General features: G+C 35.3%; 14 protein-coding genes across 14 annotated transcripts; 7 read left to right on the forward strand and 7 right to left on the reverse strand.

Annotated features, from left to right (window-relative positions):
• Positions 1-4: 4 nt before the first annotated feature.
• Positions 5-1090, forward strand: EIN_430740 (hypothetical protein; the record flags this gene model as incomplete). The annotated part of the gene is made up of 2 exons (XM_004261991.1): positions 5-60; positions 340-1090. The coding sequence occupies 2 exons, from the start codon at positions 5-7 to the stop codon at positions 1088-1090; spliced, it is 807 nt and encodes a 268-aa protein (XP_004262039.1).
• Positions 1091-2203: 1113 nt separating this feature from the next.
• EIN_430750 (hypothetical protein) lies at positions 2204-4190 on the reverse strand (the record flags this gene model as incomplete). The annotated part of the gene is made up of 4 exons (XM_004261992.1): positions 2204-2976; positions 3190-3547; positions 3620-3907; positions 4053-4190. 4 exons carry the CDS (start codon positions 4188-4190, stop codon positions 2204-2206), a joined length of 1557 nt encoding a protein of 518 aa, XP_004262040.1.
• A 1823-nt stretch (positions 4191-6013) lies between these two features.
• Positions 6014-7783, forward strand: EIN_430760 (hypothetical protein; the record flags this gene model as incomplete). Its single annotated transcript, XM_004261993.1, has 1 exon — positions 6014-7783. The coding sequence occupies one exon, from the start codon at positions 6014-6016 to the stop codon at positions 7781-7783; it is 1770 nt and encodes a 589-aa protein (XP_004262041.1).
• Positions 7784-7845: 62 nt separating this feature from the next.
• EIN_430770 (NADH pyrophosphatase, putative) lies at positions 7846-8418 on the reverse strand (the record flags this gene model as incomplete). The annotated part of the gene is made up of 1 exon (XM_004261994.1): positions 7846-8418. The coding sequence occupies one exon, from the start codon at positions 8416-8418 to the stop codon at positions 7846-7848; it is 573 nt and encodes a 190-aa protein (XP_004262042.1).
• Positions 8419-9701: 1283 nt separating this feature from the next.
• EIN_430780 (hypothetical protein) lies at positions 9702-11513 on the forward strand (the record flags this gene model as incomplete). The annotated part of the gene is made up of 1 exon (XM_004261995.1): positions 9702-11513. One exon carries the CDS (start codon positions 9702-9704, stop codon positions 11511-11513), a length of 1812 nt encoding a protein of 603 aa, XP_004262043.1.
• Positions 11514-11837: 324 nt separating this feature from the next.
• Positions 11838-13406, forward strand: EIN_430790 (hypothetical protein; the record flags this gene model as incomplete). The annotated part of the gene is made up of 1 exon (XM_004261996.1): positions 11838-13406. One exon carries the CDS (start codon positions 11838-11840, stop codon positions 13404-13406), a length of 1569 nt encoding a protein of 522 aa, XP_004262044.1.
• Positions 13407-13701: 295 nt separating this feature from the next.
• Positions 13702-14269, reverse strand: EIN_430800 (hypothetical protein; the record flags this gene model as incomplete). Its single annotated transcript, XM_004261997.1, has 2 exons — positions 13702-13923; positions 13985-14269. The coding sequence occupies 2 exons, from the start codon at positions 14267-14269 to the stop codon at positions 13702-13704; spliced, it is 507 nt and encodes a 168-aa protein (XP_004262045.1).
• Positions 14270-14972: 703 nt separating this feature from the next.
• EIN_430810 (hypothetical protein) lies at positions 14973-16136 on the forward strand (the record flags this gene model as incomplete). Its single annotated transcript, XM_004261998.1, has 1 exon — positions 14973-16136. The coding sequence occupies one exon, from the start codon at positions 14973-14975 to the stop codon at positions 16134-16136; it is 1164 nt and encodes a 387-aa protein (XP_004262046.1).
• A 79-nt stretch (positions 16137-16215) lies between these two features.
• EIN_430820 (hypothetical protein) lies at positions 16216-17334 on the reverse strand (the record flags this gene model as incomplete). Its single annotated transcript, XM_004261999.1, has 1 exon — positions 16216-17334. The coding sequence occupies one exon, from the start codon at positions 17332-17334 to the stop codon at positions 16216-16218; it is 1119 nt and encodes a 372-aa protein (XP_004262047.1).
• Positions 17335-18052: 718 nt separating this feature from the next.
• Positions 18053-19080, forward strand: EIN_430830 (hypothetical protein; the record flags this gene model as incomplete). The annotated part of the gene is made up of 2 exons (XM_004262000.1): positions 18053-18808; positions 18907-19080. The coding sequence occupies 2 exons, from the start codon at positions 18053-18055 to the stop codon at positions 19078-19080; spliced, it is 930 nt and encodes a 309-aa protein (XP_004262048.1).
• A 128-nt stretch (positions 19081-19208) lies between these two features.
• On the forward strand, positions 19209-20249 carry EIN_430840 (hypothetical protein; the record flags this gene model as incomplete). The annotated part of the gene is made up of 1 exon (XM_004262001.1): positions 19209-20249. The coding sequence occupies one exon, from the start codon at positions 19209-19211 to the stop codon at positions 20247-20249; it is 1041 nt and encodes a 346-aa protein (XP_004262049.1).
• Positions 20250-20336: 87 nt separating this feature from the next.
• On the reverse strand, positions 20337-21140 carry EIN_430850 (RING finger protein, putative; the record flags this gene model as incomplete). Its single annotated transcript, XM_004262002.1, has 1 exon — positions 20337-21140. The coding sequence occupies one exon, from the start codon at positions 21138-21140 to the stop codon at positions 20337-20339; it is 804 nt and encodes a 267-aa protein (XP_004262050.1).
• Positions 21141-21585: 445 nt separating this feature from the next.
• EIN_430860 (hypothetical protein) lies at positions 21586-22232 on the reverse strand (the record flags this gene model as incomplete). The annotated part of the gene is made up of 2 exons (XM_004262003.1): positions 21586-22081; positions 22177-22232. 2 exons carry the CDS (start codon positions 22230-22232, stop codon positions 21586-21588), a joined length of 552 nt encoding a protein of 183 aa, XP_004262051.1.
• Positions 22233-22396: 164 nt separating this feature from the next.
• On the reverse strand, positions 22397-25582 carry EIN_430870 (hypothetical protein; the record flags this gene model as incomplete). Its single annotated transcript, XM_004262004.1, has 3 exons — positions 22397-24793; positions 24968-25263; positions 25315-25582. The coding sequence occupies 3 exons, from the start codon at positions 25580-25582 to the stop codon at positions 22397-22399; spliced, it is 2961 nt and encodes a 986-aa protein (XP_004262052.1).
• Between the last annotated feature and the right edge of the window lie 72 nt (positions 25583-25654).

Raw genomic sequence — 25654 nt, forward strand, 5'->3', positions numbered from 1 at the left:
CGTAATGACAATATTGAGAAACTGCCGAAGATTCAAAAGAAAGCTAATTGAAAATGAGTGGTTGTTGCTATGGATTATTTCTGTACTTTTCTTTTCAAAGAACTATTGGTAAAAATAGGCCTGCGTTTTTTTTATAGAAATCATTAGGCGTTTTTGGAATATCTGCCAAACTTTGTCTTTTGGTTGATATTCCCACTAAAATTGGTTGAAATGCAAGAACCAGAGGAAGAGATTATTGAAAGTGCCGAACGTTAAAAACAGAAAACCAATAATTTACCCCATCATCATTCCCAAAACAAAATGAGTCGTTTTCAAAGTAAATCATTAATATACATTTAGTATAATAAAAGTAACGAGGTGGAAATCCAATAATAAAAAACACCAATCGGCCGCCAAAAAAGCGTGTGAAAAATCTACCACTCCTATAAAAGGCGAACTGAACTCAATCACATTCCACACTCAAAATTTGGTGATGTCCACACACTTTTTGTTCACTAATAACGCATCCCTGCCTTTCAAAACCCAGTGCAGTCGTGAGAAGCGGAACCAAGAAGCTATTCAACTAGCAGTTCTCATAGGTTTGGCTTCACAGATCTGTACTTTGACTGTCGAGAAGCCGCCCAAAAAGTCGAATGTGACGCAACAAATACCACGAGTTGTGTCTCTTGACTTTGGCAATGAAGTTGTCGAGCTTGGCTCCTTTGTAAAGACTCGGTTCAAGAACTTGCTTGACAATTCGTATCGAACAGAGACGGAAAGAGTCAAAGCACTTCGTATTTATAACAGAAACGTCCACGTCTTTACAAACAATTACTTGATAGACATCCTCACTGAAAATGGATTCTTCTTTAATTCACACTTGTCAAAGGTCTCGAAGAACACTCAAAGAATCGAATACTTCGACCAAGTCTTCTTTAATGGGACATTTTTCATGTCACTTTCGCAAATGGCACAGAGAGGAAAGGCACTCTGCAACTTCTTTAATGAAACGGCGTGCAAACCTTCGAACTCAGTGTTGGTGTACCAAGACCAAAGGATCGCAGACATCCTTAAAGTGCCTAAGAGAAAGAGCATATCAAATTTCAATTAATTTTGTACTGTTTTTGTGGTTTTTATTGGTCGTTAAAGAGTCAATAAGATTTTTCAAAAAGTAAATAATTTAAATGAAGTATTTTGTAAGAACTCAAAAATTTCTTTGGGCGACTAGGCAAATAATTATAAAGAAAAAGTGCTTAATAATTCTTAATGGGCTTTTCGTTTAGTTTGTTATTATAATAATGTTTTATGAAAATCATCACGAACTATAACACAATTAAGGCTATTTTTGAACTTTTGAACTATCGTGCTTGATTTTTGAAAACGAAGGTGAAATTAATGTGTCCAATTTATGAATAAAAATTAAATTATCTTCTTTTTCGATTATTTTATAATTTATTGTTTAATAAAAAACGGGATTATTATAATAAAATTTTAACTTTAAAGTTATTTGCAAAATATTGGTGTTTCAAATATAATTAATCGATGCAAATAATAAAGTTTGTTTTAATGTTAAAATTATATTTATATTGTTGATATTTTTTCTTTTCTATCAAAAATAGTATGATTATAGTTTTATTTAGTTGTTAATATATTTTGTGTGAAATATCATTATTTTTAATTAATTAATCTACAGTTTAAATGTTAATCTATTGATAAAATACTAAAACTTAATCAATCACCAAATTATTATGTTTTAATTATATTGAAATGACTAAAAACATAATTATTGTTGATAAAAACTTAATAGATTATAGAATATTTTTAAAGTATTTTTGTTGAATATTTTAAACACAAAGATTGTTGAAATTTTGTTATCAACTTTTTTGTTTTTAAAATTGTTATCGTTTACATTTCATTCCCTTCAAAAGAAATTTGTAGGAACTCACACAAAACAGAAAAATAGAAAGCTAAAAAAATCAAAGAAAATTACCCATACATCTCTTACATAAATCTTATGACATTACACAAGAAGTCTTCTTCACAAAGTGAACGATTGAAAAAGTTTTTACTTCAAACAGTTCATTGGTTAGAAAAAGTGACTCAAACGCATCACCCCGTTCCATACAAGAACAGAATATGAAGTCGCGAACAAAGTACTACAACGCTATGAAGTCTTGATTGAATTAATTATAAATTATAAATGATAAATTAGTGAATATACACCTTAGTACTGCGAAAGAGGAGAACCCCATTTGACATACACTTTAGTCCCCAACAATGTGAGTATCCCTAATATCACGACGATGTAGTGTTCGAATACAAAGTCCATCAACGTGTCGAGTGTGAATGAAATGTGTAATAGCACACCAGCAAGCCCCGTCGAGTTTTTAGAAATGTCGTCTAAGTAGTTGAGTGCACGAGTCTTATTTGTCTCGACATAACACCCATATTGGTACATCACTGCAAGTGTGATGAGAGAACTTAAATCTCCTTTCTGAGCAGCATTCTTGATATAAGAAACGGCTTGTTCTGTTTTATTAATAAAGAAATAGAGCTTCGAGATTTCAGCATCACCCCACCCATCCAATTGATTAAGATCTCGTAACGCAAGACTCTCTTTGTTCTTGTTTGCTGTGGATATCAGGCGGAGAACTATATCTTCATACTTCGATATATGAAGAATCCAGTCGTATTTGCGAGATGACAACATTGAAACGGCACTCATGGTACATTGAGAATAGCCAACTTCGCCCAAATAAAGCCAAATGACTTCAGCGGATTTGTAGTCGCCATTACTGTATAATTCCTGAGCAAAATCACTTAAAAGGAAGAAGGGAAGATAACTCTCCACCATCACTTGTTCAACAATCTGCAATTGTTCGTCTATTGGGATGTTCATTTGTTTGGCACATTGAATGTAAATTGGAAGTGCTTCAATGCTCTTTGTGTACGACACAAAGTTACGTATTAACTTGTAGGTGTGGGTATTAACAGGCCCTACTCTGTAAGTACTCCATCTGAATAATAAAAGTATTATAATTAATTACTATTCATGAACTAGTTATAATATCAGAAAAAACTATTACATATCTATATCTCTATATACTAGATATATACTAGATAAAACTATTAAATGGTATTTGAAGAGATAGTTCCTATTTACGTGGTTGTATCATTACAATAAGTCCTAAACACAACATAGAAACAAACGTTTGAGGGTTGCATAAAAGAACCAGGCTGCATCGCTATAGTCCATGTCTTTGTGCAAAATTTCTAGAGCATCTTCCACTCCATTCTTCACTTCCCACGCCTCTAAAAACGATTTTGCTAGCGTGGTATTTCCATAGACATATGAGGTGTTATAGAGAACACCAGCAAACTCATTGTTGTCGTGACTGTGCTCCGAGATATAACTCCGTGTTCGATCACTCACTTTGTCTTCCTCCGACATCGCTCCTAATATCAACAACAAATTGTAATCTTCGTAATTGAAAGCATCTTCAAAAACAACTTGAAAGAAGCTGTCGTTTTCGACCCCCATCAGATAAAGCAGTAGATAACTGTTATACTGTTCATCAATAAGCATTTGAGTATGGTTTATATTATGGTTTATTATAGTTTAAGTATAGTTATAACAAACTCGATCAACTGAGAGAAGAACGTCCGAGTATGTGTCTGCAGCGTCTTTAAAAGTCTCTTTAAACTCGTTGGACTTTTTGGAGTTAATCAATGCATGTGGGTGTGGTTGGACTTTGTCCTTTCCCAAGAAAGTTGGGTGAAACGGGAACTTTGGGATGAAGGACTTTGATAGAAGTGTTTCGAAGTATTGAAGTCTTTCGCTGGGGGTTTGAGGGATTTTCTCATCGAAGGAAAGTGTTGGTTTTGTGTGGAAATATTCGGGGTGGAGAGGGATCGTCGGAACGCCAATCTTTTTTGTTATTAAAAATGTTATTAAAAATGTTATTAAAATGTTATTAAAATGTTATTAAAATGTTATTAAAATGTTATTAAAATGTTATTAAAATGTTATTAAAATGTTATTAAGTAATTAAGAAATGAATGGAGGAACAAACGGCGTCTTTGATTACAGACTGGAGGGGAAGTAGTGCTTTGTTAATATATTTGTTTAATGTGTAATACTTTGGGACATCGTTCCCTACACTTGAAACAGATGGTATAAGCGCGATAATAAAAAGAAGAGTTAACAACATAATTATCTCATTTTTTCTAGTTCTGACAATTTTTATTAGTGTATTGGTAATTTTAGTATTTATTTATTATATGTCTAATATCTCAATTTTTATAGATTTGAATTGTCATGTGTAAGTAAATATTACTAAAATGTTTTTTTTTCATGCTCTTTTTATTTTTAATTAAATAAAATATTGAATTATAGTTAATTTATTAATTTTAATACTAAGTAAATATTTTTAAATTTTATTTTAATAAATTCTTATTTTATAATTTATAAAAATTTTAAATAAAAAAAAAGTGAGTAATGGATCACTATAAATTATTTTATTATTGTTTTTATTTATATTTAAAAAATAAATAATTTAATCATTTTATCATTATTTTGTGTTATAAAAAACATAATTAAAATGTTGTTTGTGCATCAAGTAAACGATTTAATTTCATCTTAAATTGTTTATTAAACAACATTTTATTTATTTTTTCATTTTGAAATCCAATTTCATAGTTTGTTTTGATTTTTATTCTTTTTACCTCAAATACCATTTTTTCGTTTTGTTCTCAAAAATGAACTCAATAACTTACAAACTATATAACATTAGTTAAAAATGCTATAAAATGATTTTGATGATTCTCTTTTTGTGGAAAGAGGTGAACTATAGCAAAAGAAATGGATTTACAACTGAGAATTCCAACCCCTTTATTCATCAACATAAATAAAAAATAAATACAAAATAATAAAAACAAATTCCAAGTGAATAATTAGATCTATATTCAAAATGACAATTCGCCGCAGTGCAATGAGTGCTGTACCTGTAGTCACACACTCAAGCCCTATTGTCCACAGTAGTAAATTGTTTATGAAGGAAGACGAAACTAAGATGCTCATTTTCAAAAACAGGCCGAGTCGGAAAATTATCGAAAGCGATGACTGCCTCCCGCGGAAACCTTGCTCAACGGTCCGGCGGATTTTACTCAAGGACCCTGGCGAGGGATGTCCTCTACACACAAATCAACTCAGTCAGCATGACAAACCCCAGCATCAACAGATCGCTCAAATCCAACTCCCTATACCAAAATGTGAAAATTGAATGTTTTTGTTTTCAATTTTTACCGTTTTTCTGTCTTCTCTTTCCACCAATTCTAATCTTTATGTTTTTTTGTATTCAAAACATCATTTTGTGTGACTTTTTTATTGGTTTGTGTTCTTTGTTTTTCATTTTGACTTAAAACTGGAGTGTTTATTATTTATTCTCACAATTATTTTTTTATTTTAATTATTTTTTTATTTAGTGTAATTTTTATATTATATTTATATTTATATTATAAATATTTTTTATTACAGTAGCTTATTTGTCATTGATTGAAAAATTCTAAGTTTTTAATTTGACTTATTATCCTGAGAATTATATCGACTTTTTATTGTTTTTCCTTTTTTCAGTTGTTATTTTGTGTGTTATGATATTCAAAATAAACAATCGAAAAACAGGAAAAGTAGTTATAATACTCAAAATTTCTTATCTTTTTTATAAACTTTAATTTTGTATAACATTATAAATATTAATAACAATTAATATTATTATAATTTAAGTTATAATTATATGTCTACCCAAAAAATTATAATTAAAAGTAAAACTAAAAAAAAAATATTTCGCCTAAAAACTCCAATTATTCTGTACTAATATTATAATATTAATATATTACTAATTAATCTATTTCATCATTCTTATATCTTATAGTTAAAACTAGTAATATCGATAGTAAAATGCAGATATACCCAAAAGTAATAAAGAAACTATACAATATTAAATAAAGAGTTTCACAGATCTTTTGATTCCCACATATGTCGACGACGCCACAGACGTGGAAAAAGACCGAAACTCCGGTCTCTGGTTCTCTTTCTCCTCCCGTTGAAATAGACTTTCGTAGTAAAATACCGTTTGAGCAAGTGTTTGAAGAGTTGATGGTGTCTTTTGCGAAGCAATTTTATATGCCATATATTCCGGTCTCGAAGATCAGTAATACAAAAGAGATCAATTCGTCTCCCGAAATTCATCATCTTCTTAGCGACAAAATAGGTCTTCAAGCCGTTGTGACATGTTTAGAGCACGGCTTTACATTAACCCTTCCTTTAATGCCTTTGACCATCACACCGGAGTTTCTCTTAACTCATATGATCAAGAAACATCCGAGTGAACAACACTTTGTGACATTCAACGGTCTCTACGGGAAGATCACCGACACGGCTATCGCACTCTTTGCCGATCAAACGCCAAAGAACCCTTGGAAGACTATGCCCGATCTCTTTCACTCCTTTCCAGACCACTTCTACGCCAATTTGAAAGATCCAAATGTGTTAATGAGACGAGAACGCGAGATCCAAATTCTCGGGGAAAGTCCTTTACAGACTCCTTTTGGAGAGATGAGTGTCATCTTTATTGACTCTCCGTTGATATATAATGGCTGTTCTTGGGGGTGGGTAAATGACAAATTGTTGCCTGGTTTTCTATGGATCGAGAAGCCAACAGTGACTCCCCGTCTTGATCCTCCTTCACCACACAATGACAAGACTCTTCCCGAGAAAGTGACTCCAAAGTGGTACCTCTACCCTACAGAACCCATCGAACACTCCGGAAATCTCTTTTTGCAGCGGTTTAATGATAAACGAATGAGTGGGATATGTAAACACTTTGAGACGTTACTCTCGCAGTACTCCAATGTCTCGGCGACTCTTGAAATTAAAGAGAAGGGGATCTTCATGCGCAACGTCATCGACAAAACACTCAGTAAAATCCAACAACACGAGCTGTGGAAAGACTTCCCCGAACACGCCGAGACCGTCACCAATTGCCTCGAAACAATATTCACCTCGTCGCTCTATGAAAAGTTGTGGCCGCCAAGTTATGAGAATAACCCAAAAGAGAAATTGCCTGTCGAGTGTCGCGACAAAGATAAGCGCCTGGAAGAGATGATTTTGTCCCGACAATTCATTAAGCCTCAAAACATAGGATTAGAATTCATCGAACACGACGAAGACAGTGTAGTTGAAGAAGTGGGGTCCATCGTGAGGGAAGTGAATATGAAGAGATCTCCTGGAGAGAAATTGAAGATTTTTCAGTGCGTGAAAGATATTATAGAAACTATAGTATTCCATTTCATTCATAAAAATGACAAGGAGATTGCCGTCAAGCTGTTGAGTTTTGTTCTCCTCAAATCAAATGTACCTTTCTTACACTCAAACCTCCAATACATCAAAGAATTCCACGTCATCAAAAACGAACCCGTGACACTCACTTTGGAGTTCTTTGACGCAGCGTTGAGGTATTTGGCCACGTTGGGATTCGATAAGTTAAACATCCCAAAACAAGACTATGACGTTTTGTTCTCTCGAGCAAAAAAGAAAACACTCAATCCCATCGCGTTTTCAGATTATTATGCCGAAACGCCACTCCACTATAATAGAAAAGAAATCATCCCAAAACTCCTTGAAATGAAACCCGAAGATTTGTCAAAGGACGACTTGGACGTTTTGCTCAAAGAATTCAAAACGGCGATGAGAGAAAACAGAGAATTAAAAAAGAGGATCGACGCCAAAAAAAACTCTGAAATTTAAAGGTCATCAAAATCTTTCATTTTTTATTTAGTAATTTTTATGGTTCTTTTTACTAGTAACTCTTAGTTTGAGGTACTGCCCTGATTTGAACTGAAAAATCGTTGCATATAGAGATCAACTGCTTTTCTGATGCTCTGCAAGCCAAAGAGGTTGGGCTGAAGGTCATTTATCTTTATCCACTGTAACTTAGAGACGTCGTCCTCAGCTTTGAATGTGATATCAGACCTAACGAAGTATTCAAAGAATGCGTCACATGTCGACACAAGAAACTCCGAGAAGATGTAATTGTTTGGAAGAGAATAAAGATAGACTAGTTTGTCTTGTTGAATTGTAATCCCCGTCTCCTCTAAAGTCTCTCGAACTGCGGTGGTGTCAAAAGACTCACCAAAATCAACAAACCCTCCAACGATATCTAACGTGCCTTTTGAAGGTTCCGTTGCTCGTGTGGCGACCAGCACCTCATCTTTTTCATTGCGAATAAAAACAGTCGACGCAGCGGCGGCGTTATAGAAATAGTGAAACCCACAGGAATTACACTTCTTCGACTTAAATGTTGAAACTACAAATTCTGGGCTGCCACATTTCGGACAATATTTGAAAGATGAGAGGGGATGTTCTAATGGAGTTATCGACATATCTTTTGAGTTGTACTGGTTTCAGATCTTTATTAGTTTAATATGATTGAAATAATTATATATTATTATTATAAATTTATAGTTTTATTACTATAATAATTTAAAGATAGTGAATGGATATAATCTTGTATCATATTATATAGTAATTAAATTATAATATAAAATAAAAATTATAGATATAATATAATAAATTAGTATTGTTTAGTACTTTTTTAAATATACAAAAATTAAAAAAGTTCTTTTTCAATAATCTGAATATTTTTTTTATTCTGATTAAAAAAATTGGTCTGAATGATTTTCGACTTTTAATATTTGATTTTAATTAATTATAATAGAAATACTATACATAATAGTAGATTTAAAGCATTCAAATTACAGAGGGATGTGGATATGTTGGTGATTCATTGTGAAGAGTTTCAATCCATTCGTTAATTCTGAGTCTTTTTTGAAAACTTCCAAATTGCTCTAAAGCAAGAAGGTTATTTCCTGTAAGTTTCATATGTTTTCTTATTGGGTCTTGACTCAGTTGTGTTGGTGGTATTATGTTTAATTGTTGAAGTGGTTTAGCTGGCTTAATAAAGTCAGAAGAAAGAAAAGAATACCTCGTAAACTGTTCCATTGACTTTGATCAGAAGTTTGTAATCAAAGTTGATATACTTTCATTTTATAATGAAAAATCTACTCCTTCGAACATGAAGTTGATATGTAATTCACTTACATAAAAAAACATATCAAATATATATGGTTATTTATATTATTAAAATTAATTAACTTTCGGGTGAGTCTATTTTTGATATTGAACAAAGATGTCAATTGAAAAAAAATGTATTTAAGCAAAAATGTTCAACAAAATGTCAAATTTATGAAAGTATAAGAAACTATAATGAATTATTTATTTATTATATTAAAAATTATTATTTTGAGTTATTGTTTTTAAGATTGTTTGGCCAATCAAAATAAAATAATTATTTTGTTATTTTTGGAATTAATAATTCAACACATTTTCAAAGATTTTTTGAACTTTGAAAAAAAAAGTTACTTAATAACAATTATTATTTGTATTATTATTTGTAACTATTTATTTTATAATTATAATAACCATTTTATAAACTATTTAAAAATATATATTATGGTATTTTATTCATACAGTATTATTTTTTTATTAATTATTTATTAAAGACAATGAAACTATACTATCTAGCCAATGTAAAGAGAATAAAAATTCAACAAATAATAATAACAAAACTATATAATATAATAACAAAAGATAAGCTCAATCTTCCATGGATATTCCACGAACCAAAACAATTAACTCCATCGAGATCGATATTTCTTCAGAAGTTTGTGAAGTCCACGATGATTCATCGGATCAAGATTTTATATCCGTAGTTTTAAATAAACCGACTTTTGATCGCTCCAAAAGCCCTGAAGTCGTTTGTGTTGGGAAAATAGATGGAGAGAAACGAAAGGAGTTGGGTCCAGGCTATCAACTCTATGGCGACAAGTCCGAACTTTTGGCACACAATCTGTTCAATACAAATGCATCACAACAAACAAAGGATCACATTTCATCCCAGCACTCTCCACTCAACGGTATTGAACAACAGAGTTATGAGAATAAAGAACCGGACTGCGATAACAATTCCTATAATGATACTAATAACGATACTATTCTTATCGTCCCACAACCAGAAAGGTTTATTACCCCACCGCACACACAGACCCCTTCCCAAATCGTTCCAGCAGACACTTTATATACCCCAATAAAGCAGACCGCTAGCGAGAAATCGCCAATCGTTATTGCGTCTGGAACTATAGATACTAGTAAAAAAACTATTAAGGAAACTATACCAACCGAGTCGAGTGTAGAGGACAACAGCTTCATTCTACCTCGGCCGTCACAGCCAATAGAATTTCGGAAAGAGACGCACGAATGTTTCGAAATGGAAGAAGAGCAAAAGCGGTTTATTATGGTTGACGACTTTTATTCCCAAAACAATTGTAATAGTTCTGAGAGTCAAATGAGGTCCTCTTTACTCTACGAACAACCCTTGTTTTTCAAGAAGAAGGAAGACGATGTTGTCCAATTGGTAGAATCACCGTGTTTAACACAACACGATGAAAACCCCAAAGGGCGTCAAAATGTTATTCCGAATGTTATTCAAACAGTCACGCAACAAGTCCTTCAGGAAGTTATTAATAAAGAAGAAAAAGATGTGATGACGGAGGAAGAGAGAAATGAGTCTGAAGTCTCCAAAATCTTATCGAAGTGTACATTCAACCGAGAGACACTTGCTGAAGTGATTCAAGACCAATCACTGGTATCGGGGAATTCCCAAAATGGCAGCCAAGCGATGGAAATGGAGTCTTCATGTGTAGAAAATGACCGAATCAGTCCAAGTGTAACACAAAAAGTCTTACGAGGGAATGCAGTGAATGTAACAGACAGCAATGAAGGTATTAGTAATGCGGAAATGACGAGAGAGAAGCTTGAAGTGTATATCTGGTATGATGCCGAATTGAAGAGACTGAATTTAGAGAAAGAGAGGAGACTTAATGCTCTTAGTTATCATAATGTCCCTTCTAATGAACATTTTAAAAGTGGTGAATGTCTTCCCCAAGACAATGGAATGAAAAGAGATGAAAGAAAAGAGAGACTGAGAAGTCCTCTAGTTCAAGATAAATATATTGATGATGGGGAAAGTAAACACGTGAGAAAAAAAGAAACAAAATCACATTTGAAGAGTCGAAAAGTCCCACCAAAAGCTGTGTGTATTGAAGACGACAAAATTCAACGAGTAGTCACTGTGTCACAACTTGAAGACCAAAGTCTGTTTGATACGAAACACACGACTTCGAAATGGAAACGATTCCATACAAAACGAGAAGTTGTCGAGTGGATTAAGAGTCAACCAATTTATGAGGACATTCTTCTGTATAATGCTATTGATATCGACCACCTCATCACTTTATTCAGAAAAGATAAGTACATCGTCACGAAAAAATTACTCCGCGAATTCCTGATAGAGAAGTGCGTCAACTTTGCGGACGCAGCACGAGAGGCCGCTAATAGAAGAGGCGCCGGCAATTTCTAAAAGAGGTGCAATTGAGTGTATAGTACTTCGTTGTTTGATTCAATTGAATAAGAAGAGGAATACAGGAATAGTGGATATCAAATCTTTCGAAGTAGGGTTAAGACTCCTGTTTTTTTGGTATAACTTTAGACGAGTAATTTTTCATTTAAAACAGTGGGAAAGGTATAAAACAAAGAAAATGAAGCGAATTTTATGAAATTGAATAGAAAAAATTTGATTGAGAGAGTGTTAAAACACACTTTTGGAAGGCGAAAAACTAAACCCTAATTATTTTGAAAGCAGATGTTTACCTATTTGCTTTAACTTTAAAAACTCGAAAGCATTATGACTGACTCAGCAACAACTATCATCCCTTCGAAAAGCGCACAACCAACTTGTTTCAAGATCGACGCAAAACCCTTTGTATTCCGCAAAAAGACAACAGAGAAAATCGAAGCGCCAAAACCAGTCAAATTGTTCAGTGGCCTTCCTGAGGACCGTGAACAAACACCTACAACGCCAGAGTTCACTCTTCCAAAAGTTGCAGTTTCTGCTGATCTCCCCCATTTACACACAAAAGGGACGAAAACAGTCCTTGCAGAAAAGACGCCACTGAATTTCAACTTTTTGGACAGCGTGAAGAAGAACGCGGTCTTTGTCCCGAGAAAGAAACAAAAAACACCGGAACCAGTCAAAGAGACTGAAAAGGTCGAAAACAAAGAAGAACAAGAACGATTGATTAAGGAAAATCTTTTGAAATCTTTTTATAGTCCACCAGGCTCTGAAAGTAAAAGGAAAAGAGACGACAACGTCTTCAGACCAGCTACTCATATCTCACAAGGAGAACCAGCTCCTAAAGAAGACATCCCAATTACTTCTACTTCAAATAAGACGACTTCGAATGATGTCGAACTCTTTAGACCAGCGACTCGGATCAGTGCTGGAGAGTCTGCGCCTAAAGATGATGACAAGAAATATGAAGAAGACGACAATGATCGGATTGGAGTTGATTTGCCTATTACAGTCAAGTCTGCTACGCCACAAGTCCCGCAGTGGATCTATTCCATAGAAGAATTAAAGGACTTCCGAGCGAACACAATAAGAGCAAGAGACTCTATATATGAAGCCTTTAAGAAATTTACTATTAAAAAGAAGAAAGAAACTAAACTGATTAACGTCGATCAGTCGAAAGCTATGTACCGCCAATGGTTTAATAAACTAACAGAAATTACTATAGATAAAGTCGCCTCAGAAATGGTCCTCCAGATGCGTACCCGTGAGGACGTCGAAACGATGTTATCAATTCTCTTCAAAAACGCGATTAACGAGCGACGGTACGTCCATTTGTATGTCAAGTTCTTTGTGAAAGTGAGAACAGCAATGGCACAGGTGGAAGCTAAGAAAGACCTTGCAGCTGATATGACCGCTTTCCTCCTCACTAAGGCAGAGAACCAATTCTCACACCCCCCAATCCCACGGAAAGAGGTCGAAGGAGAAAGCGTCTATGACAAACAAGAGCGTGAAGATTTGAATGCCGTCGACGAGTTCGAATACCTCGGAACAGTCTTCTTGGTGTCCTATTTATACACAGAAGGTACAGTCATCGCAGAATTGGTCCTCCAATGTCTGAATATCCTCAGTAAATTGGGTGGGCGTACACCAACAAAAGCATTCACAACACTCGTGAAAGAGACCTGCGACAAATTGGTGTCTGAACAAGTCGATATGACAAACGTTATCACAACAATCCAGAAAATGCAGAAGATTGAGGGAATCTCAAAATTCGAGGAAATCGTCTTGGAAAACGCAAAGGACCAAATCCAGAAGGCGGTCAAGCTGTTACAAAGCAAGACGAAATCGTCAGATATAAAAAAGATTGCAGTGAAAGATGTAGAACCTACTGAAATAAAGTAAATACTCTTATTATTGTTTTATAGTTTATTATTAGTTAAATTACTATTTTATATTTTACTATAATGATACTAATATTTATTATAATTTTATTATAATAATTATACAATTATTACTATTTAGTTAATAATTATAATAATAATAAATATTATTATAATTTTATTATAATAATTATACAATTATAATTACTATTTATTTAGTAAATAAATAGTAACCTATTTATAGGTTACTATGATAGTAATTGAACTATAAATGAACTAAACAATTATCAAGTCTAAGAAGTTAAATTACGTAGAGCCTAAAGGTTGACCAATCCGATTCCCTTTGTATTTGAGTAACTAATTTTTACATTTGGATTGATATCGAATGTGTACTTCATGGACTGTGCAACCTCTTTAGGGACATCACCATCGCAGCTCCGAGAAAGGAAGACCGTCACTTTATAGTCTTGTCTACATGAGAACAAAACACCTCTGACTTGATCAGTGAAGTCAACCGACTCCCCCATACACCCGAGAAGCTATTTGTTACTATCATTGAACTATTAAATGTAGTAATGGACTCTTTGCGATGGAACAAACGATGTTGAGCCAAGCCTCGTTGAACGACTGTTTGTCTGTTGATGGGAAATGAAAAATCACTTTGCGGTAGTTGTCTGCAATACGACAATCCCCTTTAAGGAAGTATAACTCCGTGCCAACTTTCATGTCCGTGAGGTCTCCCATTGCGTCATAGACCCCCCAAAACTCTTCACCAGAAGGTATCGTCGCTATTAGGTCTTCTATAACTACACCACTCGTCGCTAAACTCTTCTCTATCTCTGTAAACACTTTCCAGGTCTTATTCAGTAAGTGGATTTTTCCCATTGTGTTTTGAAGTTCAAAGATAATTCACACCAACCTCTCTGGTATGGTTTTGGATACTATAAATTATAGCTCTTTGGATCGGTTGGCAAGTGGCTTTCGATTGATGGCTTAGGGTTTTAAAACCCTATTTCTTTTTTTTCTTAACTCGTAAATGCTTCTGTGTATTTAGTTAGTTTGCATCGACTTTATTATTCCATCGGGTTGAGTTCACACCCGATATAACACTTTTGATAGTTAGTGGTTAGGGTATTACAATACAAATGAAATTAATAAGAAATTTAATGTAATTTCACATACAAGAATGTGAATTAATGGAATTGGGAATGGACGTTACGATTATAGACTTTATCCATATAATATATATTTTATAATAAATCACAAAGTATTAAAAGAAAGACTTAAGTTAGATCTCGGGGATATATTTTTTTTCTTCTTTAGGCTTTGGCAACCACTTCTTAAAATAGAAGTTTTGTCAACATCAATTAACGAGTTTTTTCGTATAGTGGAATACCATTGATTATTTCACTTTTAAAACAATGAAATAAGAAAGTATTTTAAATAGTAAATTTATTAATAGTTATATTATAAATATTACCAACAAAAGAAGTAAATTAAACACTTGTAAATACCACAGGAAAGTGAAGGAAAGTGAATGTGTTGTATTTAAGTACTCAATTTCACATTATAATAAGAGTAACGAGGGATGAGTAGTGAAAAAAACACTCCACGCAATACAACAAACAGTATCCTTCGTACAAAAAGTGAGTTGGAAGGACTTCATGAATACCAATACGGAGACCACCCAAGTCGGATCTTATACATCTGCAATGTGCCTCAGACCTCCGTCGACTCGTTGAAGTCCTTTGTGACGTCTCCGGACCTCAAGAAGTTTTACGACAAAGAGCTTCGTCTTGGCTTTGTTTTAATATCTTTCTATGATCTCCGAGTCTCGAAAAAAATGTTTAAAGCGGTCCAGATGCATTTCCCGACATTCAAAGTATCATATGCTATTGCACGAGATGTGTTAAGTGACACGGAACAGAACCAAGGGACTCTTGTAGTCTTTAATTTAGACGCTTCTTGTACCAATGAGACTATCAAACAACTCTTTTTGCAATACGGAGATGTCAAAGAGATCAGAGAAACACCAAACAAAAGGCACCACAAGTTCGTCGAGTTTTTCGACTTGCGCGACGCCGCAAAAGCAGAGGCGGCACTGAACCATGCAGAGTTTTGTGGGAAACGATTGAAGCTCGAACCAAGCAGACCGGGTGGAATACGACAAAGACTGTTATCATCTGCTGTGAGAGCCATTGGACTCCAAGACGACTTAATTGCACTTCCTCCACCAGAAGAGATGATTATTCTCATTGATAAGTACTTAAAGAATAAAGGGGAGGTGTGTTGTAAAGGGGATGAAGTTATCGTATCATTACCAAAGCCGACTATTGTTGGACAAGAGTTGTCACATACGTTCTTACGCGAAACAGTGGGAACACCACACATCAAATTGGAAGAGAAAAAGGTGATCAATTGCGGCATTGGGTTCAACGAAGAGAATGACGTAGACGAGAATAAAACAGTCATCATCATCGAGAACATCCCTCTCACTTTAACCAAAGAAGAATTGGTCGAGGTCATTGAAAAGAACGCAACGTGCTTCTACGACCAGTTGTTTTGTTTACACCAAGATAAGGAACACTATAAGGCTGTGGTCAGATTAACTAATAAAATGGTAGTCGAGTCGATGATGAACGCCTTCAATAATGTCTTTCTAGAAAAGGATCAGGACAAGTGCTGTGTAGTGCGTACTTCAACAATGCAAGGAAAAGTGTTCACATCCACTCTCACTAGCTTATTAGTGTGATTTATCAATTGACTTGATTATTTATTTCAAGTGGCGTTCTAACCTAATTCGTCTAATTTATTTATCGATTCACTAGAAGTCAAACAGAGATTTTCTGGTTGGGCTGTTTCGTCACAGAAGAGTTGGTCATACTTTTGGCGGTTTTCAACTCTTTCGTTTCCCTTTTCTCTTTGTTATCGCCTTCACTTTTCATTTCACTGTTTTTGGACTTGTCATCCGTTGGTTCCAAAATGTCGTCTATCCTTTCTTCGGCAGGAGGTTGCATGTAGCTTTCTGGGACGCTCTTCAACATCATTTGGACGTAATCCGTCGTGAAATTACCATTCTCCACCCCCGTTTTCACATCTTCGATCAATTTTGTGACTAAGTCGTCGTGCTCTAAAGCGTACTTGTTTATCCCAACTTCTGTCAGCAGTTCTTTTGCTTCATTTTTAAATGACGCCTCATCAATAAATTTGTTGCCCAACATCGAATAGAGTGTGTTGCATTTTCCAGGAATGACTTTGGTGACATTAATAAGGGCATTGATGTCCTTCAGTTGCGCGTTGAATATTTGTTGTGATTTGGTGTCTGCATTTACTTTCACGTCGTAAATGTGTTTGAATTTATCAAACATATTTCCGTAGCACCCTCTGAGCATAGTCAACGCATCTCTACATTCAGCTATGCACGCGCATCTATACTCCTCCCTCTTTTTTTCTTCGTCTTCCTCGCACGTCTTCAGCATGTCGGGGTTGTTCTTCATCAGTTTCTTATTCTTCTTTGTTGACTCGACTTTCTTCATTGCTTTCTTCCATTCGTCATTTGCTTTGGCCTTGTGTTTCTTTGATGACTCTACAAGTCTGTTAAGATCCTTTGGCAGTGCCGTGACGTCTTCCAATAGTGACGTTGACGTCTGTTTGAACTGATCGGCTATTTCAATCAAATTGTTCTTCCACATCGAAAACATGTTTGCCACGTTGAGCATCCCCACATTCAAGTCTTGATGTCCACAATCCCCCATATCTTCCATCGAAGCAACTAAGACCTCTGCCGCCTTGATCATCTGTTGGTTCGCCTTAACGTACGAATTACACGCATCGACAATCGTCTTGAACCGCGGGATAACGTTGTTAATAGCAGCATAAGTCGAGTCCGAGTCTGCTATCCATTCGTCTGCTTTTTTGTTTTGAGATGTCAGTGTATTACTTTGTAACATTTGCGCTTTATATTTCAAAGTATTCTTTTTTTTCAAAAGTCCACAAATTTGCAAAACCGTTCCGTTTTTTTTGAGATTTTTTGTCCATTCATAAACAAATTTTTGGACAACTTTTATGCAAAAATTTCGGGAATTGAACATTTAATAAATGGAAGTTTGATGCGAGTTAAATCAATTGTTTGTCGTTATTAAAATAATGTCATTATTACTAGAATTTTATTGTATAATATAAAAGTGTTATTATCTTATTAATTATTATTAATATAATAAAACTATACCAATGAAAAATAATTATCTTTGAAAAAGTAATAATGAAAAACTGTTTAAAAAATTGAAAAAAAAATGAATATAACTTATTGATTGTAATAAAATTTATATTAATTATTAATACTTAAAATAACACCTCAGTTTTCTTGGATGATTTTTTTGATGTTTTTTTTAAGGCTGTGTATTTCAATGATTATTATTAACTTCTAAAAAAAAGGAAATCAATTTAATAAACTTGAAATTTCCCGATTTTTAGACAACTCGAATTTTGTTCAATTATATTTAAAGCGTTAAAATGGAAATTTGCACAATCTCAAACAATCATTCTGTCAACTTTGGAGTTTTGGAAGAAAGAAGGAAGATAAAAGGCAAGGATATTGCAGATTTTCATTGCAGTACTTTGATGTTTTCTCCTCAGACACTGCGCAATAACCGTCCACAATTGATGAGAATGTCAGAGCCCGGAAAAATGAGTAAATTACCGTCTCTCACGGTCTCGGAATTCAATAACAACTTCATCCCAGTTGCAATGGAAATGAACACACCACCAACACCAATGCACCACTTTAACACACACAACAAGGCACTTGCAAATTTTCCTGCACCAGGAGAAGATTTTTACGAGAGGTTCTCAGAAAGAATGGTCATCTCTTTCGGAAGCTTCTGGAAAGTCGAAAAGGTGTTTGACAGACACTCCATGACGTACAAAGCATTGAAAACATCGACACGATCGCCGTTGGTGAGTGTGTACCTCAAAGAAAAAACAGCCCAACAACTCTTGTACCGAACATCGGCGTTTCTAGCGCTGTACGATGAAATGTATTTTGACAAACAGACCTTTTACGCTGTCATGCCGTTGTACACTTCCTCTGTGTTGGAAATACTCGCAAGGCGAACTATGGCGAAGGAAGAAATTTTATTTGTTGTGTGGTCTGTCTTGATGGGTCTCAGTACAATAAATACTTTTGGGCTTGTTCATGGAGACGTTAAACCAAAAAATATATTAGTTGATGACGGAGGTCGTGTGAAGCTCAGTGATTTCAACTCCGTTCAAAACATTGGTTCATTTTGCGAAATCGAAGAACTCGGAGACCCAAGGTATTTGGCGCCGGAACTGAAAACCGGAGCAGTAACAGCCTCTTCTGATGTGTATAGCCTTGGAATTTCAACATTCGAAATGGCAACACGACACACTTTTCCCACAAATGTTTGTCTCTTCTCTTTTGAAACACAAGACGAATCTTTTACAATATGGTGTTTATTAAACTACACGTGTAGCTCGTGTGAAAAACTAATGACAAATAGATGTTCAACTTCGCGCTGGACGATCCGCTTATTATTCGCGCGTTTAACGATTGCACCCTCAAAGACCTTTATGTTTCGTTCACAAAGGCCAACCCTCTACTTCGTCAAGTTCCAAGCGAGTTGGTGGGATGCTCGATTTTTTTGCCCGTCGTTTCATTTCGGTTGTCTCCATAATTATACTTTCTGTTTGTTCTTTTCCATTACGACATTCAATTATAATAAAAAAAACAATATTTATAGTAAAATGAGCAATTTTTAATTTGTTTGTTTCTTAATGGTAAACCGATAATCTGTGAAAACAAATGTCTCGATTGGACAGTTATAGCTTGATGATTGTTTCAAAGTATTTTACTTCGATCGAGGACTACATCAACGTGGAGTTTGTGTGCAAAAAGTTCCAAAACAACACAGAGAAGTTCCATTTTAACCCGATTTCGATCTCGACGAAGACACGGAAGTTCTTCCCCCACCTCGAGACACAGCACCTCTACTCCAACAACGACTTCAAAATTTCTTCAAAGCGGATTATCAAGTTTGTTTTGTGGAACATCGTCGATTACAAGACTTTTCTCAAAGAAAATGGCCAAGGCAATGTCTGTCGCAATGTGATGTATACCAAAAACGACCGAGAGAGGTTCGGCGTTGACGTCCCAACGGGTGTGAACCAGCTTGGGTGTAACTGTTTTCGTGCGAGCCGAATCCCCTCGTTAAGTCTTCCAAAGACAGTAACGGCCATTGGAGATTTCTGTTTTAACGGATGCAAACGCCTTTCAAAGGTCTCATTTCCTCCTGTAATTCGAGTGATAGGGGATTCGGCGTTTCAAGACGACATCATGCTTGAGAGCATTGAACTTCCACACAATGTGAAAACACTAGGGAAGTGGTGTTTTGCGGGGTGTACCTCATTAAGTAGTTTTGTTGTCGAATCACCGAGTTTGTCTGAGATCAACGAAGCCACTTTTGCGTTCTGTGCAAAACTCAGGCATGTTGTCTTGAGTGATCAAATTACACGAATAGGCAGAAAGGCATTTTCAAGTTGTGTTGCATTAAAGGAACTGACCCTTCCGACATCTTTGATTGAAATTGGCGAAAATGCGTTTGAGTACTGTGGAATCGTTGACTTACACTTCCCTGCCAACTTGAAGAGGGTGAAAGCCTCTGCGTTTCTTTCGTGTGAATTTCTTGAAGAGGTGACCGTCAACGCGAAGATCGAAAACGTCGATTTGCTGTGCTTTGGATTTTGCATGAATTTGAAGACGTTGAAGGTGCCAAAAGCCGCGAAAAGGTTTGTGGACATTTTTATTCAAGGACTCAACAGTGTCAAGGCGGTTGAGATGGAGTGAATTCTATTTTGTATGTGTACATTTCCTATTTATCTGAACGTATGAGCTCTCAGACAATTGTTATAGTAATAACATCTACATACCCAATCAATAAAAGATGAAAGCGATTAACCTAATGAAGAATGGCATGAGTATAAACGCTATAATGATATATTTCTGGAGTTCCCTTTGTTGTCGTTGTTCTGGAGTTAATTCTTGTTGTTGGGGTGTGTTATTATTATTTCCGTATGACATGAAGAATCCCGGCATCCCAAATCCAAATGAAAAGGAAGCTACAGAAGCGCCATTAAAAGGAAGACCAAAGAAGGGGAAGTTTGGTTGTTGTGGAGGAGGAGTGTAATGGCCTTGTGGACGTGGGAGAGTGCGTGGGTCGACATTTGATGACGAATTGTATATTGGGATGACAGTGTCTTCTGTCACACGGGATTTGCATATCGGACAAGTCTGCTGTCGGTCTAACCATTCACGTAAACACTCCCAACAAAACATATGACCACATTGTGTCACCACCGCGTTTTGAGCTGTGTCCATACATATCATACACTCAAAGGAATGATCATTTTTTTCATCACCTTTTGATTCGGTTGGAGTGTCTTTTGAATCCTTTTGAGGCTCTTCTTTCTCTTCTTTCTCTTCTTTCTCTTCTTTCTCTTCTTTCTCTTCTTTTTCTTCCTTTTCAATTTTCTCTGTTTTCTCGACCTTTTCATTTTGAGATTTGTTGTTGTCGTTTTTAAAACTCTCGGGGCTATGAGAATGAGGCGACACTTCATCACTAGTAAGTCCAGTATCCTCTGGACTTTGATCTGTTTGAGTGATCGCATTTGCGTTTGCACTTCGTTGTCGTAGTTGTTCGATCATACTGTTTTTATTCTCCTCACTCGGAACACTCATTACATTTTCCAGTTTCTCGTCACATAAATCACTTCAACTAGACTTGAAAATGTATTAGAAATTCTTAATAAAGTCGACCAGAAAATAACTCACCTTCTATTAATAAATGCTTTCTATTAATATTTTTTTAATATATTTTTTGTTTAACTAAAAGTTGTGGTTATTTTATTAGAATATTAATAATATATTTCATTGAAGTACATATAAAAAATACTATTAACTAACTAGTTCTTTTTATTATTAATAATAACTTTTAGTTTATATAAACTAATTCTTATGAATAGGTTTTATTACTAAAAAGATACCACAAAGTATTATTCAAATAACCATCCACAACTCAACAAGTCTCTTGAATAAAAATTTATTATAATTTTATTAATAAAAAAATCTTTAATTATTAGTATTAGTTTAATTAACTCAAACCATTTCAACAATCATTCAAAAGTTAGTTCTGGACCATAAGAGTATCTTCTTCTCTAAGGTATTCTCCAATATCGCCCTGATTAAAGCAAACCATTGAAGTGAGGCCGATTCTTGCGAACTCGATTCCTGAAATAGCAGTTGTTCCGAAGCCAATAGGAATTTCGTTTTCATTAAACATGACACACCCGACATTCTTGGCCATCCCCTCAGTAATTTTGGAGACACCACTTTTGACCAAGTGATTGCCGTACATGAATGACATCTCAGCCTCTGGCTTTACCCAGACCTTGTTTGGACAATACTCAGCAAGATATTTGAGAGCAGTGATATGTAATCTGAATTGTCCACTTTTTGTGAACTTTCCAAAACATGTCCCAAGAGAAATGATACTGTCACGAGCAAAAGGACTTGCTTTGTTAGCGACGTCTAAGCGGACATAGTACACACGGTCTTTCTGAAGACGGAAACAATACTCGTCCTCTTTGTTGCTGATTAACTGTTTAATGTTTCTCCCGATGCTTTAGGGTTATTCGCTTTGTTTATTTTAAAAGTTTTAAAAACAATTAAATATGTCAATTTGATGCACATTAAATGATATTACTAAACCACAAACTACTTCGCCAACTTCTCAAAAAACGTCTTTGTCTCCTCGTCAGTCAATGGGCGCATTTGATTACATTTTCAGATTCATTTGAGTAGGGTTTTGAGTCCTTTTATTGTTCCAATATTGTTATTCTGAGAAGACTTTAACACATTAAAATGCACTTTTGAAACTTTTTAAAAATTTTTTAAAAACTTTTTAAAAGGGGTTTACTCTATAAATAGAAATTTAATTAGTCGTATTGTATCAGTGGACCACCAAGCGAAGATAGTTCAAGCTCGTTATATTCCTTTAGCATTTCTCTTCCCTTCCTTCTTCTATGTCTTACAATGAACACAATCGTTCCGAGTATGAGCGCAACAAAGGCTATAACTCCGACGACTACAGGAACAACTATTATGATAATTTGCTGGGTGTTGGAGTCTTCAGGGTACTCCTTTCTGATTTTGTTCTTTGGGAGTCGATAAATTGGTAATATCCCATCGTCCGGTGTCAGTGTTTCATATACACTTTCAGGCACTTTACAGAGGATGTATGGATTTGAGAAATCAAACACTAATTTGTTCTCATCAGAGGAGGTGTGGACACACTCTAAATATAACGGCTCGATCCACAATTTTATTTGGCCATTCTCGGTCGTGTTTCTTATTCTTAGAAAGTCGTTAATAGGGTACGTACTCGCCTCTGTAAAGTCCACCGTCGAAAACTCACTGATTCCGATATAAATGGTTGTGTGATTTTCGGCAACTATTTTGTTGAATTTGACAGCGTCTCCCACTATATACCCAATCGTGAAATTTTCATCTCTTCCACCAATTGAGTCGTTATATTTAACGGGCATCAAAAACCCTAAATTTTCTTTAGCGACGTCTGTGGCTTCACTCCAATAATTGAGAAGTGGGAATTGATATCCATTCACTTGCACATTGCCATCAATAGACCCAAATATCACAGTGGACCCGCATGCATAACATCTGTCGTATTCAGTCATTTTTAAGTCTTCTTTCTCATCCGCCGGTTCTATTTGGACTTTTTCATATTGCTCGGATTTGTCTCGGTTCAGTGTCTGTACAGTCAGCGGGAACTGTGCTCCGGTATAATCCGAGAACTTTTCGTCTTCGATGAAAATGCAGTCGGTGATGAACGCCGAAATTTCTCGATTGAAATATTTGAAGAGGACTGGCGCACGCTGTTTGAGTTCACCCAAGAAATACTGCATGTAAAATACTTTATTAATATCTTCATAGTTACTCACCAAGTTTCGCTCTTCAAAAGTCGCGTTGGTCGACGCAGTCGCGCGCTTTAAACGATACATCTCAGCTTTGGGCAACACTCTTTCGTGGAACTCAAAGACGTTAGTTAACATACTTGCTTCATCGCAATGTTTAAATTCGGGAGACAAGTAGTCTGCACATCCAACGACTTGACTCAGACACTCATATTCATCGTCAATGCTCGAGTTGATAAGATTCAAATCAATTCCCTTTATGTTGGCACACTCTTCTGAAGTTAAGTCGATGACCTTTACAAATCGTTTGAATGAATCACCTATTTCAATGGAATTGTTTGGTAGATTGACATTGTCACCAATCCCACAGCCTTGACTTTGTATTGCACAAGAAGTAGTTAATTGAGGACACTTTGCTATGGCTTCTTCTTTAGTCTTGAATACCCAGCGGTCATTATTAATATCACAGACGTATCCTTCACAATTGGTATTGTCCTCCTTTGAATTGAAAATTCGACCATCATATGAATAACAATTATTTGGATGCGCAGAGTCATACGGATACTCTTTTTTGGTTGGAGCTTGAAACATTGGAACGACGCCCTCTTGGAGCTCAGAGACTTCAAATCGATCCAACTCTCCATTATCAATATTTATTTTCGACACACATAAGTCGATAAATAAGTCAATTTGGTTATCAGTTGGCGTGTAACATCCAGTAGAGTCTGCTTCAAATCCACTGACTTTATGCATGTCAATAGGACAACCACCAGAGTTATTAATATACTCAGTTGGGTCGTTAAAGATGTTTCTACACACAAACCTCTTCACTTGATTTTGGTTGACGTGATTCCACAAAATAGTTGGGAGAGACCAGAAGTGAAAGTCGTGTAAATACTGTGTAAAGTCTCCCATTGCATACGATCGTTCATTCAACTCTATTTTTCTTTTGTTTGTTAAATTGACATCTTTGTTTTTCAAGAAGTCGAACATACAGACAGGCTCTATTCCCATATACGTCGACTTTCTATCTCTAAATGTGTTACACTTGCCTTCTGCCTCTCTATTACAACACGGATCACTTTTGAACTTGTCGGAGTCTTCGATGTATTTATCACAATACTTCCACTCAGTCGACACTTTCGAAGTCTCACTGAAGAAGACGTAGTCGATCAATGGGAAACAGAAGTACCCTTGAAGGGAAAAGGTTATGAGCATTGAAACATCAATACCTTCCGTCCACATAGTCGTAGACAACACCTCACTCCACTCCTCCATCGTCTCTTCATAATTTTGGTTGAACCCATTATCAAAGAAAGAGGTGCACAATTTCAATTCAAAGTCAATGAAAACATTACCAACTATTGAATAAGTGTTACTGTCTTTGTTCTCTCCACCAGTCTTTTTGTGAATTTTTTTAAATTAGAATTAGCAACAAAACAGCCATGTTTATCAAAAGGTGATATTCTAAGAAAGCAACTATATTTATAATAATTTTAATTATGAATTATAGTAAAAAGAATTTTGGTTATTTATAAATGTTATTAGTAAATATATTAATAATTAATAACAAACTATGTGAAAAGCAGTTAAGGTCTTCCCAAAAGTGGGCTTTGACATCGCCGTACTAGACACTGGATATGACAAGAAAGCAACAAATGCGTTTGTGGTATCTGATTTGGGTTCAACCAAGAACGACAATGTTTTGGTGAAATTCGTGAGTGGGAAGAATGAGGTTTTCCAATCAATTTCTTTGAGTCTTTGACCCGTTTCCTGACTCAGTGTTGTATACGTGAGTTCTTTTGTAGTTGTAATTCCGTCGGAGTCTTTTAAAGTCAAAATCAATTTAGGAGCATTTGTGTTGTTTTCGTCTTTCAGTTATTTAAATGAATTCATTCGAAATAATAAAAGACGAAACAAACACTTGGTCTTGTAAGCAAGAGTCGAAGTTACCACAAGCATTTCCAAATTAGGAAACATTGACAAAGAAGTTGTGAAGGAGTTTCCTCTCACAAAAGGTCTTGTAATGTCTTCTGTTACCATGTCTCTCAAATTTTGTTCTTGTTCACGTGCAAAATTGATTGCTCTCTTAACTCTTAAATGAGAAGATAATTTGGTGTTGTCAATCCAAGGGTCTATCTCAGACAAGCAGAGTGTAAAGAAAGTACAAAGTACTAAGAACAAAGACATTCAATTGATTTGAAAGATTGGAGAATCGGTTTGCTTTGAGATATTCGATAGTTTGTGTATACAAATACTATA

This window comes from Entamoeba invadens (assembly GCF_000330505.1).
Source record: "Entamoeba invadens IP1 unplaced genomic scaffold scaff_1105074726713, whole genome shotgun sequence".
Lineage (NCBI taxonomy): Eukaryota > Evosea > Mastigamoebida > Endamoebidae > Entamoeba > Entamoeba invadens.